The following is a 15,137-nucleotide window of genomic DNA, read 5'->3' on the forward strand; positions in this document are numbered from 1 at the left end:
ATAACCAACAGCGGGATCTGGATACCCATGTTGGCTCCCACATGTTCCACGATGATCTCATCGGATGAACCACGATGTCAAGGACTCAATCGATCCCGTATACAATTCCCTTTGTCTAGCGGTATTTTACTTGCCCGAGATTCGATCGTCGGTATACCGATACCTTGTTCAATCTCGTTACCGGCAAGTCTCTTTACTCGTTCCGTAACACATCATCCCGTGATCAACCCCTTGGTCACATTGTGCACATTATGATGATGTCCTACCGAGTGGGCCCAGAGATACCTCTCCGTTCACACGGAGTGACAAATCCCAGTCTCGATTCGTGCCAACCCAACAGACACTTTTGGAGATACCTGTAATGCACCTTTATAGCCACCCAGTTACGTTGTGACGTTTGGTACACCCAAAGCATTCCTACGGTATCCGGGAGTTGCACAATCTCATGGTCTAAGGAAAAGATACTTGACATTAGAAAAGCTTTAGCATACGAACTACACGATCTTTGTGCTAGGCTTAGGATTGGGTCTTGTCCATCACATCATTCTCCTAATGATGTGATCCCGTTATCAACGACATCCAATGTCCATAGCCAGGAAATCATGACTATCTGTTGATCACAACGAGCTAGTCAACTAGAGGCTCACTAGGGACATATTGTGGTCTATGTATTCACACGTGTATTACGATTTCCGGATAATACAGTTATAGCATGAATAAAAGACAATTATCATATACAAGGAAATATAATAATACTTTTATTATTGCCTCTAGGGCATATTTCCAACGCCACAAACTACAACACCCCAACCCTACCCCGAAACAGGTGCCTCCAAGGAGGACCACGGTGTCGGTGCGCCGCCGCCGGCCGACCAACGGCCTAGGTTTTCACCCGCTAATTGAGGGGAGGAGAGGGGAGAAAGCTCATCACACCCTTAGGAGGACTAATGGAGCCGGAGGGTGCCATAGTGATCGAGGTTGATGCGGAGTCGACCAAGGGATTCCCCCATTCCAGGCATCCTCCAACACACCCTCTGGCGCCAGAGCGGTGCCGTAGTCATCCGAGCAGCATAGCCACTCTGCCACCCAACCGCTACCCACGCGACCGGAGGGGCGACCAACACCTGCAGTGCCACCCACCGGAGAGGTCAACGCCACCAGCCAGATCCGGGGTCGTTGCCCCGATGCCCAAAGCTCCCTGCGATGGAGCAAGGCAACAGAGCCTCGCCACCACCTTCACTGGAGGTCGCTCGATGACCGACGACGTCCTCAGGGTGGCGGCAGGGAGGGAGGGGAGGGGAGGAGGGTTGGGTGGCTCGGGTGGCTAGGGTTCCGTCACCTGCTCATGAGCTAATTGAATGTTGATCAAGTCATGACCCCTTTAGGAAACTTAAATTGGGTAAACTGAGACACTAGCTAGACATGCTTTGACCAAGGCATGTTAGTAGAGGAAGAGAGCAGTTTCCCTCTCCACCCAATTATTCTTTTGAGAATTTTATCTATTATAATCATTGGATATCAAGAATGGATTTTTGGAGCTCGAGCTCCATGCAACTCGTCTTTTAAAAAAAGAGAATAAAAAATCATAGTTTAAAGTCCTAAAAGATTCTTGAAAAAAAATACAAATCAAGATAGAGATGTGTACTACATTCCTGTAAAATTTCATGATGAAATATGCTTTGGTGTGTGGTGTATAAAGAAATTGTGGAGTTTATAGTGAATATTACATGTGCTAGAAATACATGATATTTTTGTAGCTTTCATCAAAATGTATTTCATCATGAAAATTTAAAGAGATGTTGTATACATCCCTTGGTTCATGGGTATTTCTTTTCAGAATGTTTTGTAACTTGAAAATATGATTTTTCGAGCTTTTAGAAATAGAGCTCCAACAGACATTTCCATTGGATATCCTCATTTCATTTCTAAGCTTATCATAGTGGAGAGGAACCAAAGTAAATGGGCAACAAAGAACAGATGTTTCCACTGGAAAGCTAGCTATCAGCTCTAGTAAATAAACACAACAAAGAACAGCTGTTTTACATTTTCAAACTTTCTCAGCCAACAAAATCCACCCTTTGTCGAAAAAAAAAACTTTCTCAGCTAAAAAGAACACACGTATAATGGGCTATGTTACCAAAGCCCAGGAGGCCAGGAGACGAGGAGAGAGAGAAATTTTCCCGTCGAGCTTCAGGGCATTTCTGTCAGCTCTGCTCACGCTTTCCCGCCTGAAGCCCTTCCCTCCCTTCCGAAGCCCTCGCCGTCCCGTGCCACTTCTCCCCTGCGGTTCTTCTCCCTCTCCCCTTTCCAGTTCTTTGCTTCCAAATCTTTTCCGTTCCCCGATCCATTTACCTGCCTGCCTGTTCCTTCGAAGGTACCATGTTTCCCCCCAAAGGATTCATCATTCATGGGGCCGGAAATGGGATCTGGTTCTTTAGGGGGGGGGGGGGGGGGCGATTTTAGATTTCGTCTTTCAGAAGAAGTTGGGGGATTATCTTTCTCGAGGTGAAAATATGTATTTTCCTTCGACTATAAGATTTAAATCGATATTCTAGAGTTCATGCTCTCGTGCGATTGGCTACTGTGTATGTTCGCATTTAGATTTAGTTAGGGTTTCAGCATTTATGTGTTGTAGGAGTAGTCAAGTTTTGGTCAGATCTCTAGCTGAAGGCCCTTCACTTTTTCTTGGACCAAATTCTGCTAGTTCTCCAACAATTTCGATTCTTTGGTCCGATTTAACTGATTATTTGACGCAGAGTGTACGAATCTTGGAAGCCAAGAATGGGGATGCTTCCCTCACCACCAAGGCAGCTAAGCATCGTCAAGGCGGTGAAGGAGGAGGATCAGTTGTTGCACTCTGTCAAGGAGGAGAATGTTGATGATCATCCAGATGCAAGTTCTTATCCATCTGTTGACCTTGAGGCTGAGGATAGCGATGCATCGATGGAAGTGGAGGAAGAGCAGCCATATGAGGCCCGCCTCAATGTAGAGGAGGAGGAGGCCAAGGGGAGAGAAGCTGTGAGACTTGTTTCTGATCCAGTGACAAAGTTTAACAAGTTTGATGAGCTGCTGACCCAGGTCCAGCTCTATTCGGAATTTATACTTGAGAAGGTGCTTGAAGGATATAGCAATTATAGCTCTGCTTATAATGCTACTCTCACAGAAGAAGAAATGTGGGCAAAAGAGCAGGCCGAGCTTGTTCCATTGGTGTCTGGTGGGATGTTAAGGCCTTACCAGATTGAGGGTGTGAAGTGGCTAATGTCGCTTTGGTGTAATGGGCTAAATGGGATACTAGCAGATCAAATGAGTCTTGGAAACACAATCCAGACAATTGGATTTCTTGCTCATCTCAAAGGGAATGGTCTGCATGGTCCATACATGATCATTGCCCCTGTTCTCACTCTATCAAACTGGGTGGATGAGATCTCTAGGTAAAGTTTCTAAAGTTTCCTTTCAGTGTTGTTAGTTAATGTCTTACATAGAGAAGCTTGGTTTCAGGCTTGTTCCGTCTATGGCATGTCTGATTTACTATGGAGATAAATTGGCTCGGTCAGAGATTAGGAGAAAGTTGATGCCCAAAACTGGTGGCCCTGATTTTCCGATAATAGTGACTTCATATGAGATGGCCATGTCCGATGCAAAAATTCTTGCTCAGTACAGGTGGAAATACATTGTTTTTGATGAGGTGACGGAGAAGCAAGTACCCTAAATCATTGTCCTTTGTGGTTTTCACTATTTTATATTTATATGTCAACTGCATACTTCTTTTCCAGGGCCATCAATTGAACAACTTGGAATGTGAATTATCGAGGAAGTTAAGGCGGCTACCAATGGATAATGGGCTCCTTTTGACTGGGACACCATTTCAAAATAACCTAGCAGAGTTGTGGTCGCTACTGAACTTTGCTATGCCTGACATATTCTCATCTCATCAGGAATTGGAATCATGGTACAATTCTTTCAGCTCACACTCCCACCTTTGCCCATCCATTTTGTACATGCCAACATACCCATAGCCTCCATATACTGGAATCACTTCTCAACTTCATGTGTTCATTAGTGACTGATCGCTGCCTTGAGGCCTAGCTTTCAGAAAGCTTGCTCTGCCATATGCCAGAGCTTGTGTTGGCTCGGCTAATTTTCACATGCTGTTGTAAAACCAATTTAAATAGATCTGTCAAATACTTAGGGAGATATAAAATTCTTTTACTAATAATTTATCTGTTGTAATTGTAGCAATTCCACGTTTGAAACAGATATTCTCGTGTAGCTGTATACAACCATATATCATGTTTTTAAGAAACTCCGTTGTCCTATGAGTATAATTATATATCATTCGGTTTGTTTGTTTTTTCTTATAAATATCTTCGCTTTGTTAATGTAAATTAGGATGTCTAGCCCTTAAAAAGCACAGTAGTTGAATGAACTGTCTGGACAAGCAATGAAGCAAACCTGCACATTATCAACTTATCGGCTTTTGCATATTTATCTTGTTATACATGTCATGTTTAATAAAATGTCTATCATGGCGAATTTTGGTGCCTTACATGTATTTCTTTTTTGAAGATGTTGGGGGGTTTCTTCTTAAATACTGCATGTATTATATTTGCTTTTTTTGTGTGCCTCCGCTTGTCTGACAACAATTCCTCTTTAAAGGTTTGATCTTATCGAGAAAAGAGGTGAGGGACAAGAACAAACTATAGTCAACAGAAGGGTCCTTGTTTCAAAGCTTCACACCGCGTTGGATCCATTCCTTCTACAAGTGGAAGATTCTATGTGCTACAAGGCCAAAGCTGTTAAGAACTGGAATGCAATCCACCTCTCGGAAGACCACACGAAAAGAGATGGTGTGAGGTCTGTTGGCCAGAATTGTAAAGGGGCAGCAGCAGAGGTTTCTTCTGAAAATGGCGGTGAAGGCACTCCTAACATGCCATCCACTCGACTGGGGCTGGAAGGTAACAAAGCTAAGAGGCCACGAACAGATGATGCACTTCTCTCCCTGCTTGGAGAAACCAATGGCACAGTTCAAGCTTCTTTGAGGCCAGCTGAGCCTGTGCAGGTGCCGAAGGCAACTTCCCCTGCAGAAATCTTGGAGGCCCTCAGAGAGATCCCCGACTTGGCCCGTGCTGACCTTCTGAGAGCCTACAGCAGCCTGATCCGTGATGATCGCCAGTTTAGATCACTTGTTGCGCTCCCAATGGACATGAGGAAGGACTGGCTGCTCATGGAAGTTGGGAACAAGTGATGCCGGACGTGTTGCTCCAGAAGCATGCGTTTGGAGATTGTTCGATGGAGTTGAACCATGTAAACAAGTAGTAGTATGGATTCTCCTGAACTGTATTTGTTTACTTGCAAGAGCATTTGAAATCACTGGCGGGGATTGATGCATTGTCGATTTCCGTTGCATGCTCGCCCTGTTGATTCGTCATGTGCCACTGCTCAAAGTGCAGCCGTTTGCTTGCTTGGCGGAGCTTCCAGCTTTGGTCGGCAACCTGCTGCAACAACTCGCAGTTCTGCTGGAAATTAAACGAGATGAGCAAGATAGGCCGCCCCCGCATTACCACCCAACTCCCAACCACTAACTAACCATGGAGATTGGAGATGGAGACCACGACGACATGAAAATTTGGCATTGATACGTAGGGTTAGAGGCCACCTGTCAATGACAGGGAGTGGAATACTTGGGTAAAAAATGCAACCAAATGTGTGTCCATTTGTCAAAATTTATGCTGGTACTCCTCTATTCTTCTAGTACAGTTGTTCTGACAGAGAGAATTGGAGATTGGATTGTTGCGGAGCATCGATATTTTACCACATTGGATATTTTAGATCAAGTCTCAGATTCTGCTGGAAATTAAATCAAATGAGCAAGAGAGGCCACCCAACTCCCAACCACTACTAAGTTACTAACCATGGAGGGAGATGGAGACCACGACGGCATGAAAATTTTCATTGATGAGAAGCCATGCCCACTTGCTTGCAAATACGAAGATACTCCTACACAACACCAGGACCAGATCACACATTTCATCAATGTACAAGTCAACAAAATCTTTTATTGCGGCCGTACTTGCACCGGCCACGGACCACACACACCAAGCACGCCCTGCCCATGATCCATGATCCATGATTGATCCATCTCTCCCAACAGGAACGACGCACCTGCCTGTACCTGACTGACACGGCCCGCGCGCGACGCGTGACCCAACCACTAACCAACTACTGTAGTGCGGAGTGCGGACCGGCGGCTGCGCGGGCCTTGAGCCAGCTGACGACGTCGGCGAAGACCTGCTCCACGTTCTCCTCCGGCTCGCCGACGATCTGGTGCCACATCCCGGGGTACACGCGCAGCGTCTTGTCCTTGCTCCCCGCGCGGCGGTGCATCTCCTCCACGCACGCCGGGTCGCACACCGTGTCGTCGCCGCCGTGAACCGCCAGCAGCGGCAGCTCCACCTCCTCGAACCTCGCCTGCAGCTCCCGGCACACCCGGAGGAGCTCCAGCGCGGTGGCGGCGCGGGGCGGCGCCGTGGTGCGGCGCGGGCTGGCCAGCGCCAGCGCGCGCTTCCACTCCACCTTGAAGGACCGCCCGGGGATGTTCCCCCTGGTAAAGGCGACGTGCCAGGTGGGCGCCACGGCGGCGGCCGCCCACAGCAGGTGCTCCAGCGGCCACGGCGGCATGAACCGGGGGCTGACCCCGCACATGGCGCCGTTGAGCACGGCGCCGTCGCACCAGCGGGGCTTGTCCCGGAGGTGCAGCAGCAGCGCGATGGCGCCGCCGAGGGACTCGCCGTAGAGGAAGCAGGGCAGCGGGGGCGGGTAGTCGGCGCGGAAGGGCGCGAAGGCGGCCTCGCAGTCGTCGAGCACGGGGGCGATGTCCGGGACGTGGGCCTGGAGGCCCTCGGAGAAGCCGTGGCCCTGGTGGTCCACGGCGGCCACGGCGAAGCCCTGCTTGGCGAAGTGGACGGCCGTGAGGAGCACCATCCAGCTGGACTCGCCGGTGAAGCCGTGGACGACGGCGATGGCGCCGAGCACGGGGGCGTCGCCGCTGGGCACCCAACGCTGCGTGAAGATCCGCAGCCCGCGCGGGTTGACGAAGGTGGAGGAGGTGTGCGTGACCCCGTGGCGCGCGTAGTACTCCTCCGCGGTGAGCCCGCCCATGGGGCTCCGCTCGTCGGCCTCCGCAATCGGATGCACCATGATGACGGCTTCTGGAGCTCTCACCCTGCTCCCCTGGTGCGTTCTCGGAGTAGCAGATGCAGACGAGGGCGAGGAAGAGGATATTTTATTTGGCAGAAGTACTACCAGACTCTGAGGGCGGATCGGCCGATGACGGCTGATGAATGATGCTACTGTACTACGGTATGGCGTTGGCGTGGTACTACCGTGGTACCGTCGATTCTTAAAAAAAATATATCATATTCAGGGTAGAAAAATAATACGATTTGCGGTATGGAATTTCTACAGAGTCGATTTGTTGTGTCGACCACAAAATGAAAAAAAATCTGTCACTCAGCGCAGAGGACACGACGCATTTATTGATCAGCGTACATTGATTTTCCTGGTGCATCTTCGCACCTACTCGTCTTTACAGCGGTGTGTAGACCGAAGACCCGACGAGGGTGTCGTTTTCGTTCCAAATCAGGCACCGGGAATTGAATTCTCGTGAACCAGATCTACAGCTTTTCATTGCGCCAAACAAATCGATTTCCTGGTACGTACCTCGTTCCATCTGGGGTGTTCGAGATGCTTCTCCATACTGCGTTTTACAGGGCTTCGACGAGAGGCCACTTGGTAACTATACCCTTTTTTTTTTAGGGATACTTAGGAACTATACCCTGGTCATGGGAAACCCGGCCCGGTCGGCCTGACCTGACCTAACCCAGTCTTGCCCACGGGCCGGGCCTGGGCCTAAGTTTTGAGCCTCAAGGTCGGACAGGGCTGGGCTTGGGTTTACCATATTTGTGTTTTAAGGAAGAGGCTTGGCCTGAGGCCCGGCGGGCTTTTCCAGTTATGGGTTAGGCTTGGGTCTGAAATATAGGCCCGACAGCTGGGTCAAACCGGGCGCGGATCTAGGTATTCTACTGCAGGTTTTATTAGGCTTGACTCGACCTATGGCCAGGTATATTGGTAACTCATATGTGAACTAGAAAGTGAAAGATGCACTCGGTAAGGAGGTGTGTAGGGTCGTCTCTCGTAGGACTAGCCGCCCTCTAGCGCCGCCGCCCACCGCTCGCCCCCCCTAGCGCCGACGACGGCCTCCCTCGCCTTCTCCTCCTCCTCCTCCTCCAAACAACCTTCTCGCCTCCTCCTCCTCCTCCTCCTCCTCCAAACAACCTTCTCTTTGTGCCTCATCACATACCAATGAACATCTGGCACTGAGGAAAACGTGGCATGGACCGAGCTGAGGGCGGCCCTTCCCATGTCGTTGTCAGGGACCCTTAACGAGGTGCCTTGGCATATGCCCCTCGGGGCTCTTTCTCTGTCGGGTGTGCATCCCGTGACGTATGTTGGGCTATGATTCTTGGATGAACCACACCTTAGTGAAAATCACCACTTTCACTGTAGATCAAGATTTTTGTGTGGCAACTTCTTTGTGAACACCTCCCTTCGGACGAAGTTGGCCAAGCAACACGTATCGGGTGATGGCCTTTGCCCCATTTATTTGGTTCTAGAATTTAGGAACCATATTCTCTTTTCTTACAGCGGTGCCCGCTTCTTATGGACGAAGGTGGCCAAGCAACGGCTGTAGGGGAACCAATTGTGCCAGCCCACTTAGAGGGTTCGCGTGATGTTTCTTTCATTGGTTGTTGTGTTTTTACCTATTTATTGGTTTTTTTCTTTCATGTTTGGTTTTTGTGTTGTTTTTCTTCTGGTTTTCAATGCTTCTGTTTAGATTTTTCATTTTTTTTGTTTTGGTTCTTTTTCCCTATCTGTTTTTGTTGTTTCTTTCTTTTTTTATTTTTTTTGTGTATTATACAAAAAGTTCAACCACATTATGGAAAATGTTCATTGTATATTAAAAAAATGTTTTTGTATAGTAAAAACATGTTCACCCATATATTACAAAAAGTTCACCGTGCATTATAAAAATATTCATCATGTATTTAATTTTTCTCACCATATACAAAAAAGGTTCGATGTGTATTTAAAAATTATTTAGCATATATTACAAAAAATGTTCATCGTGTATTTTAAAAAAAGTTCATCACACATTATTAAATGGAAATGATCACGAACGTTCGGGATTTGACCATGGCAAATGAAACATTTTTATGAAAATTTCAGTGACACGAGGATGGCAAGTCTAGTTGCCACGCACGGCAATTCCCTGGCAAAAAGTACACCAAGCATGGAGTTGCCATGCATGCCAACTAAAATTGTCATCGAAAATGTTTGATTTGCCATGGTCAAATCCTCTCGTAGGACTAGCCGCCCCCTAGCGTCGCCGCCCACCATTTTCCTCCCCTAGCGGCCGTCGCCGGTGGTGAGGCCTTCCTCGCCTCCTCCTCCTCGAAGAAACCTTCTCTCTGTGCCTGATCACATACCAATGAACATCTGGCACTGAGGAAAACATGGCATGGATCGAGCTGAGGGCGGCCCTTCCCATGTCGTTGTCAGGGACCCCGAACGAGGTGCCTTGGCATATACCCTCCCCTTCCCCCCCCCCCCCCCGCGGGCTCTTTCTCTGTCGGGTGGGCATACCGTGACGTATGTTGGGCTCTGATTCTTGCATGAACCACACCTCAGTGAAAATCACCACTTCCACTGTAGATCAAGATATGTGTGTGGCAACTTCTTTGTGAACACCTCCCTGCGGACGAAGGTGGCCAAATAACACCTATCGGGTGATGGCCTTTGTCCCATTTCTTTGGTTCTAGAATCTAGGAACCATATTCTCTTTTCTTACAGCGGTGCCCGTTTCTTATGGACGAAGGTGGCCAAGCAATGCCTGTAGGGGAGCCAGTTGGTCCAGCCCACTTACAGGGTTCGAGTGATGTTTCGTTCATTTGTCGTTGTGTTTTTTTTCTATTTTTCTATTTCTCTGTTTTTCTTCATGCTTTTCTTTAGATTTTTCATTTTTCTGTTTTGGTTCTTTTTCCCTTTCCGTTTTTGTTCTTTCTTTCTCTCTTATTTTTTCTTTTATTTTTTGTGTATTATACAAAAAGTTGAACCATATTATACAAAAGGTTCATTGTATATTAAGAAAATATTTCCATATAGTAAAAAAATGTTCATCCACATATTACAAAAAGTTCACCGTGCATTATAAAAATATTATCATGTTTAATTTTTTTCACCATATATGAAAAAAATGTTTGATGTGTATTTAAAAATGGTTTAGCATATATTACAAAAATGTTCATCGTATATTTTAGAAAAAATCAGCACACATTATTAAATGCAAATGATCCCGAACATTCAGGATTTGACCATGGCAAATCAAACATTTTTTATGAAAATTTCAGTTACGCGAGGATGGCAAGTTTAGTTGACACACACGGCAATCTTCTGGCAAAAAGTACACCAAGCACGGAGTTGCCATGCTTGCCAAATAAAATTGCCATTGAAAACATTTGATTTGCCATGGTCAAATCCCGAACGTTCGGGTGTTATCGGAGTTCTTATTAAAATGTTTATTGTACATTAGGAAAATATTCAACATATTTACAAAAATGTTCAATATGTATATAAAAATGTACAGTTCATATTAAAAAAGTAAGAAATATTCAGAAATTAAAAAACACGTTAAAAATAATTCATATTTCAGAAAAAGTTCAAAATGTTAACCGAGCAAGAAACTGGGTCGCTACGATGAACCATATGCTACAGCGCACCGACTGTTACAGTAAACTGGTTCTCTACAGTGCGTTCTCCTACACTGAGTAACTCTCCTACACTTTACACTTACTGCTTACTGCACCCGCAAAAAAAAAATGCTTACTGGGCCGGTCCATTGTGCTCGTTTCCAGCGTCACGCTCACTGTTTTGACGGCACCATACAGGAGCTCTCCTATTTTAACCGTATGGGTGACCACTTATGATGGATCTGAGACTTGATCGACCCATCAAGTCTAGCAGGTAGCTCCGATAAAAAAAAAAGTCTAGCAGGTAGCAAAACTGCTATAACTGTTTCTTTTGGAAGAGACAATCCGTTCTGACGAGATTCACGTGGAGTGCGGTGCGAACGGCTGCAGGCGTTCAATGTGACTCTAGATCGGCGGCAGAGCTTGTCTAGATTTTAGACACGATCCACGGGCCAACCAAGCGGGTGGTGTGGAGTTGTGTAGGGGCACTGCTTTGGGCACTATGGCTTACTAGAAACAAGTTGACTATTGAGAGTTGCTTTTCAACTCATCCGGCTAATATTATTTATAAATGCAACCTCTTCTTGCAGCAGTGAAGTCCGTTGGGGAGGCGTAAGGATGCTGAGATTCTCAAGAACGCCCAAGACCGACTGATGCAAGTGTATGTGCTGGCTTTTCGAAAAGGGAAGTGTATGTGCTGGCTAGGGAGCCTTCGACCACCACCGACGAGGTGGTCCCTTTTGCGGCTTGAGGAGCTTGCGTGCTTTGTACGGGCTTCGGCCATGTAACATGTTGCTGGCCTGCTTGACCTTTGCCTTATTTAGCTTCGATCGCATCCGTGTCTGGGCCGGTTTGGCTTTTGGTTGGTGTTGTTCTAAGAGTTATGTCGTGTTACACTGTTTGTTGGGGGCTTTATTAAGTTAAAGTTGCACGCATTCTGGCGTCTTCGTTCTAAAAAAATCCGTTCTGTAATCAACTCAATGAAGCGGTGGCATCTCGTCCTGGTCGAAAATGTATCACACCGTGTGAGTGGAGTGGCGAGAGCAATCGATTCATCTTTTGAATCTCTTGAACGAGTGGCGCGCGCGCACCCGGATGTCGGCTAAGTTGCTCCGGAACGAACCACCATCGTGTTTCTGCCACTGTGACTCTGCGAGGCAGCGTGTATATATGTACCTACAACCGAAAGGTGTCAGTAGTGGACGTTCCGGCCGGCCAGTCTTGGCACGTACGTATACACGGTGCTCGTTGAGTTGTAAAGTTCCACAGCATAGCAGCAGCTAGCCAGCACTCCCTCTGCAGAAAGCCAGAAACTGAAGGATCAGCTAGCGGTACATGTATATGGAGGTAATTGTGCGTTGAGTGGATGTCATTGTTTCGCAAAACGTGCGTGCCGCCGCTACTCGTCTCACGTTCACACACACGCCACTACGATCGAGCTGCCAGCAAAATATCTCCTGGGAGGACACCTCTTATTCCACCACCGGCCATCATCAAATCCACTCACGTAGAGTAGAGAGATCATTTGACTATAAATGCTCCACACAGCCATGCCAGAAGAGCCATCCCACGCCTGTGAATGACCTACGCTACAATCCAGAGCACCACTACGTACGTGCACTTCCACTCCCGGACTTGCATCGAAGCAATGGCGTCCAAACCCACAGCATGTTTCCCGGCGCTCTTCCTGGCGCTGAACCTCCTCCTGGTCGCCGGGGTCCGCGGCCAGACCCCCGCGGCCGGCCGCAACCCGTGCCCGACGAACGCGCTGGCCGACCTCAAGGTGTGCGCCGACGTGCTGGTGCTGCTCAAGCTCAAGATCAACGTGCCGGCCAACCAGCAGTGCTGCCCCATGATCGGGCAGCTCGTCAAGCTCGACGTCGCCGCCTGCCTCTGCGCCGCCATCAAGCTCAGCGTCCTCGGCATCCCCATCAACCTGCCGCTCGACATCCCCCTCGTCCTCAACTACTGCGGCCGGAACGCAACTGCAGCCGGCTCCAAATGCTCGTGAAGTCCCAACATATAGCTGATTAAAAAAAACATGCATGCATACTACCTACGTACGTCCATTGGTGTGCTTAATTTACCTTCTCATGTATGCCGTAGGTTTGTTGTATCCGTAGATGTTTCGTTGATTGGCATGTCGATGAACATCCCAAAGGGAAATCACAGAGTTGTTTGTGTTTTACTGCAAATAATAAACGTTCCTCCAGTTTGTCAACTGCATGCGACTGCTAATTTCTCCCGTGTATGTCCAAGCATAAATGTGATATTCTCTCTATTCATATGCGTGGTTTTCACTTTCAGTGTAATCTCACCGAAATTTCATTAATTTCGGTACATACTGAAATAGCTGTCTTTATTTAGGTAGTGCACACAAGTAAAATTATTCTTTGAATTTTCAAGATATTTGGTTGGATCCCAATGAAGTTCAAGTGAAAAATTTCCTTTGTCCGAGACTACTAATTAGCATATGTATAGCAATACCTACAAGAAGAAAAGTTTGTGTTTTCCCTGCAAACCGTTAACTTGGCTCATTTTTTGGGTTCAAATTATTTTGGAGCTCACATGACTCTAATCTATGGCTCTTTTCATCGACGATGGTCGATGCTCTGGTCCTGTGCGACCTTAGCACGGCTACTTTCGATTGTCTATTATCACAAAGTTTGCCCTACTTCGGTGAGAGGGGAACGTTGATTATGACGTGCCTTCGGCTCACTTCAATACTTGTGGTCATCTCTACATGGTCCATCAACCAGGTTCTATTTTTTACATCCAATGTTCTCTGTGACTATCATGATTGAATATGAATAGGTTGAAAGTTTTCGATGCAAAAAAATTTAAGAAGCACAATGAATAGATTGGAAGTTTATCTTGCAAAAAAGAATTAAGGGGCGCATTGAATAGATTGGAAAGAGGGTAAGACAAGAATAACCATGATCAAGAAGAAAAAAACTAATGGCCATGTAGCTACCACTAATTCTCGACATGATCTTTGTTAACCTGCTCATTTTTAGGGCTAAAAGCGGCTTTAAGACTCAATAATGTTCATGGGTATTACTCCTATAAAGGATGCTCAAGTACCCGCCTCCTAGGGGCCTTCGAGGGTGAGCGTGCCTTCCGCATCATCCGCTCCGCAGAGGCGTGCCACGGGGGCTTCTCAGGGGCTCTCCGCATCATTCGATGAGTTCAAGCGCTCCTATTGGTTCGATAAACCTTAAGGTCATTGACTTGAGGGAAAGTTGTTGCTTTCTATAAACTTGTGACTGGGGGCGGGGCCCAATAACTTCCTAACAGGAAGCAATCAACGACAACAATTAGATGTTGAGATTCAAATAAATATCTTATGTACTCTAGAATTCTCTATTTGCTTGTAACTAATCATACACTACAAACCTATATAGGGCGTATTTGTCCCATTTATTTTACTTTCCTTATATTTAAAGAATTTCGGTTTAAGTAAAGATCCACTCCATAGTTATGCCTTGAAAAGAGAAAACTTTACTTAACTTTTGATACAAGCTGCAATTTAAATTTAGAGCGCCGCAAGTTAACTTTTTAAGGACAAGTGCTAGGATTATATAAAGGTGCATATGTAAGAAACTTTAGCAACCTTACATTTTTTTAGTTTTGCAAATTAAACTAAATGGTAGAATAAGTACTTTAGTTGAGATTGTACTACAACGGAATAAATTAAATAGGTATAAAATTTTGGTATAACTACTTTTTATCTTAACCCATGTTGAATAGAATAGACTATCGTCCACTCTATCATAAGTGATCGTGGGATCTTGGCGCCACATCTGTTTAAGTATGAATTATACGTGTCTGGGAGTCAACCAGGATGTAGAGTGAGCTCGGCATGAAAATGTGAATCTTGTGGTAGACTGAGTGTCATCTCTGAGTCTCTTCTTAGAAGCTTCGAACTTGATCTGCGTTGTTTCTTGCTTGAGAGCCATGTTGTAAAACTGGTCCAACTCATTCGGCTCTGAGAGAATAAGAGTGAGTTGAAGGTCCTCTCTGAGGCCATCCTAAACTGGTAAATCTAGCTCTTCTCATCGGGAACATCTTGCTTGGCATACCGACCAAGCCTCTGGAACTCGGAGTTATATTCATAGACGAACATACTTCCTTGCTTGAGGTTTCTGAATTTCTCGTGCATGCCTTCAGTCACACTTGTTGGAATATGATGAGCACTGAAATCACGACAGAAATCGGTCCAGCTGACCACTTGACCCCCTCTGGAGTCCTTGTACTGCTGCCACCAATCTGCCGCTCGGTTCTTGAGTTGGGAAGTAGCGAACTTGACGTAGTCCTTAGGCCGGACATTGC

General features: G+C 46.6%; 3 protein-coding genes across 5 annotated transcripts; 2 read left to right on the plus strand and 1 right to left on the minus strand.

Annotated features, from left to right (window-relative positions):
• Positions 1-2,168: 2,168 nt before the first annotated feature.
• Positions 2,169-5,388, plus strand: LOC123087074 (ATP-dependent DNA helicase DDM1). Of its 3 annotated transcripts, none has more exons than XM_044508975.1 (5): positions 2,169-2,286; positions 2,757-3,431; positions 3,499-3,685; positions 3,774-3,949; positions 4,657-5,388. In XM_044508975.1, exons 2-5 carry the CDS (start codon positions 2,782-2,784, stop codon positions 5,243-5,245), a joined length of 1,602 nt encoding a protein of 533 aa, XP_044364910.1. In that variant the 5' UTR covers positions 2,169-2,286; positions 2,757-2,781; the 3' UTR covers positions 5,246-5,388. The 3 variants fall into 3 exon arrangements, with proteins under 3 accessions (XP_044364910.1, XP_044364909.1, XP_044364911.1); XM_044508974.1 differs by having other exon boundaries at positions 2,209-2,374; XM_044508976.1 differs by lacking the exon at positions 2,169-2,286 and adding an exon at positions 2,454-2,505.
• A 549-nt stretch (positions 5,389-5,937) lies between these two features.
• LOC123087075 (caffeoylshikimate esterase) lies at positions 5,938-7,432 on the minus strand. Its single transcript, XM_044508977.1, has one exon. The coding sequence runs from the start codon at positions 7,195-7,197 to the stop codon at positions 6,220-6,222; it is 978 nt and encodes a 325-aa protein (XP_044364912.1). The 5' UTR covers positions 7,198-7,432; the 3' UTR covers positions 5,938-6,219.
• A 4,922-nt stretch (positions 7,433-12,354) lies between these two features.
• On the plus strand, positions 12,355-13,026 carry LOC123082346 (cortical cell-delineating protein). The gene has a single exon (XM_044504694.1). The coding sequence runs from the start codon at positions 12,385-12,387 to the stop codon at positions 12,814-12,816; it is 432 nt and encodes a 143-aa protein (XP_044360629.1). The 5' UTR covers positions 12,355-12,384; the 3' UTR covers positions 12,817-13,026.
• Positions 13,027-15,137: the final 2,111 nt, after the last annotated feature.

Source organism: Triticum aestivum, chromosome 4A (assembly GCF_018294505.1).
Source record: "Triticum aestivum cultivar Chinese Spring chromosome 4A, IWGSC CS RefSeq v2.1, whole genome shotgun sequence".
NCBI lineage: Eukaryota > Viridiplantae > Streptophyta > Magnoliopsida > Poales > Poaceae > Triticum > Triticum aestivum.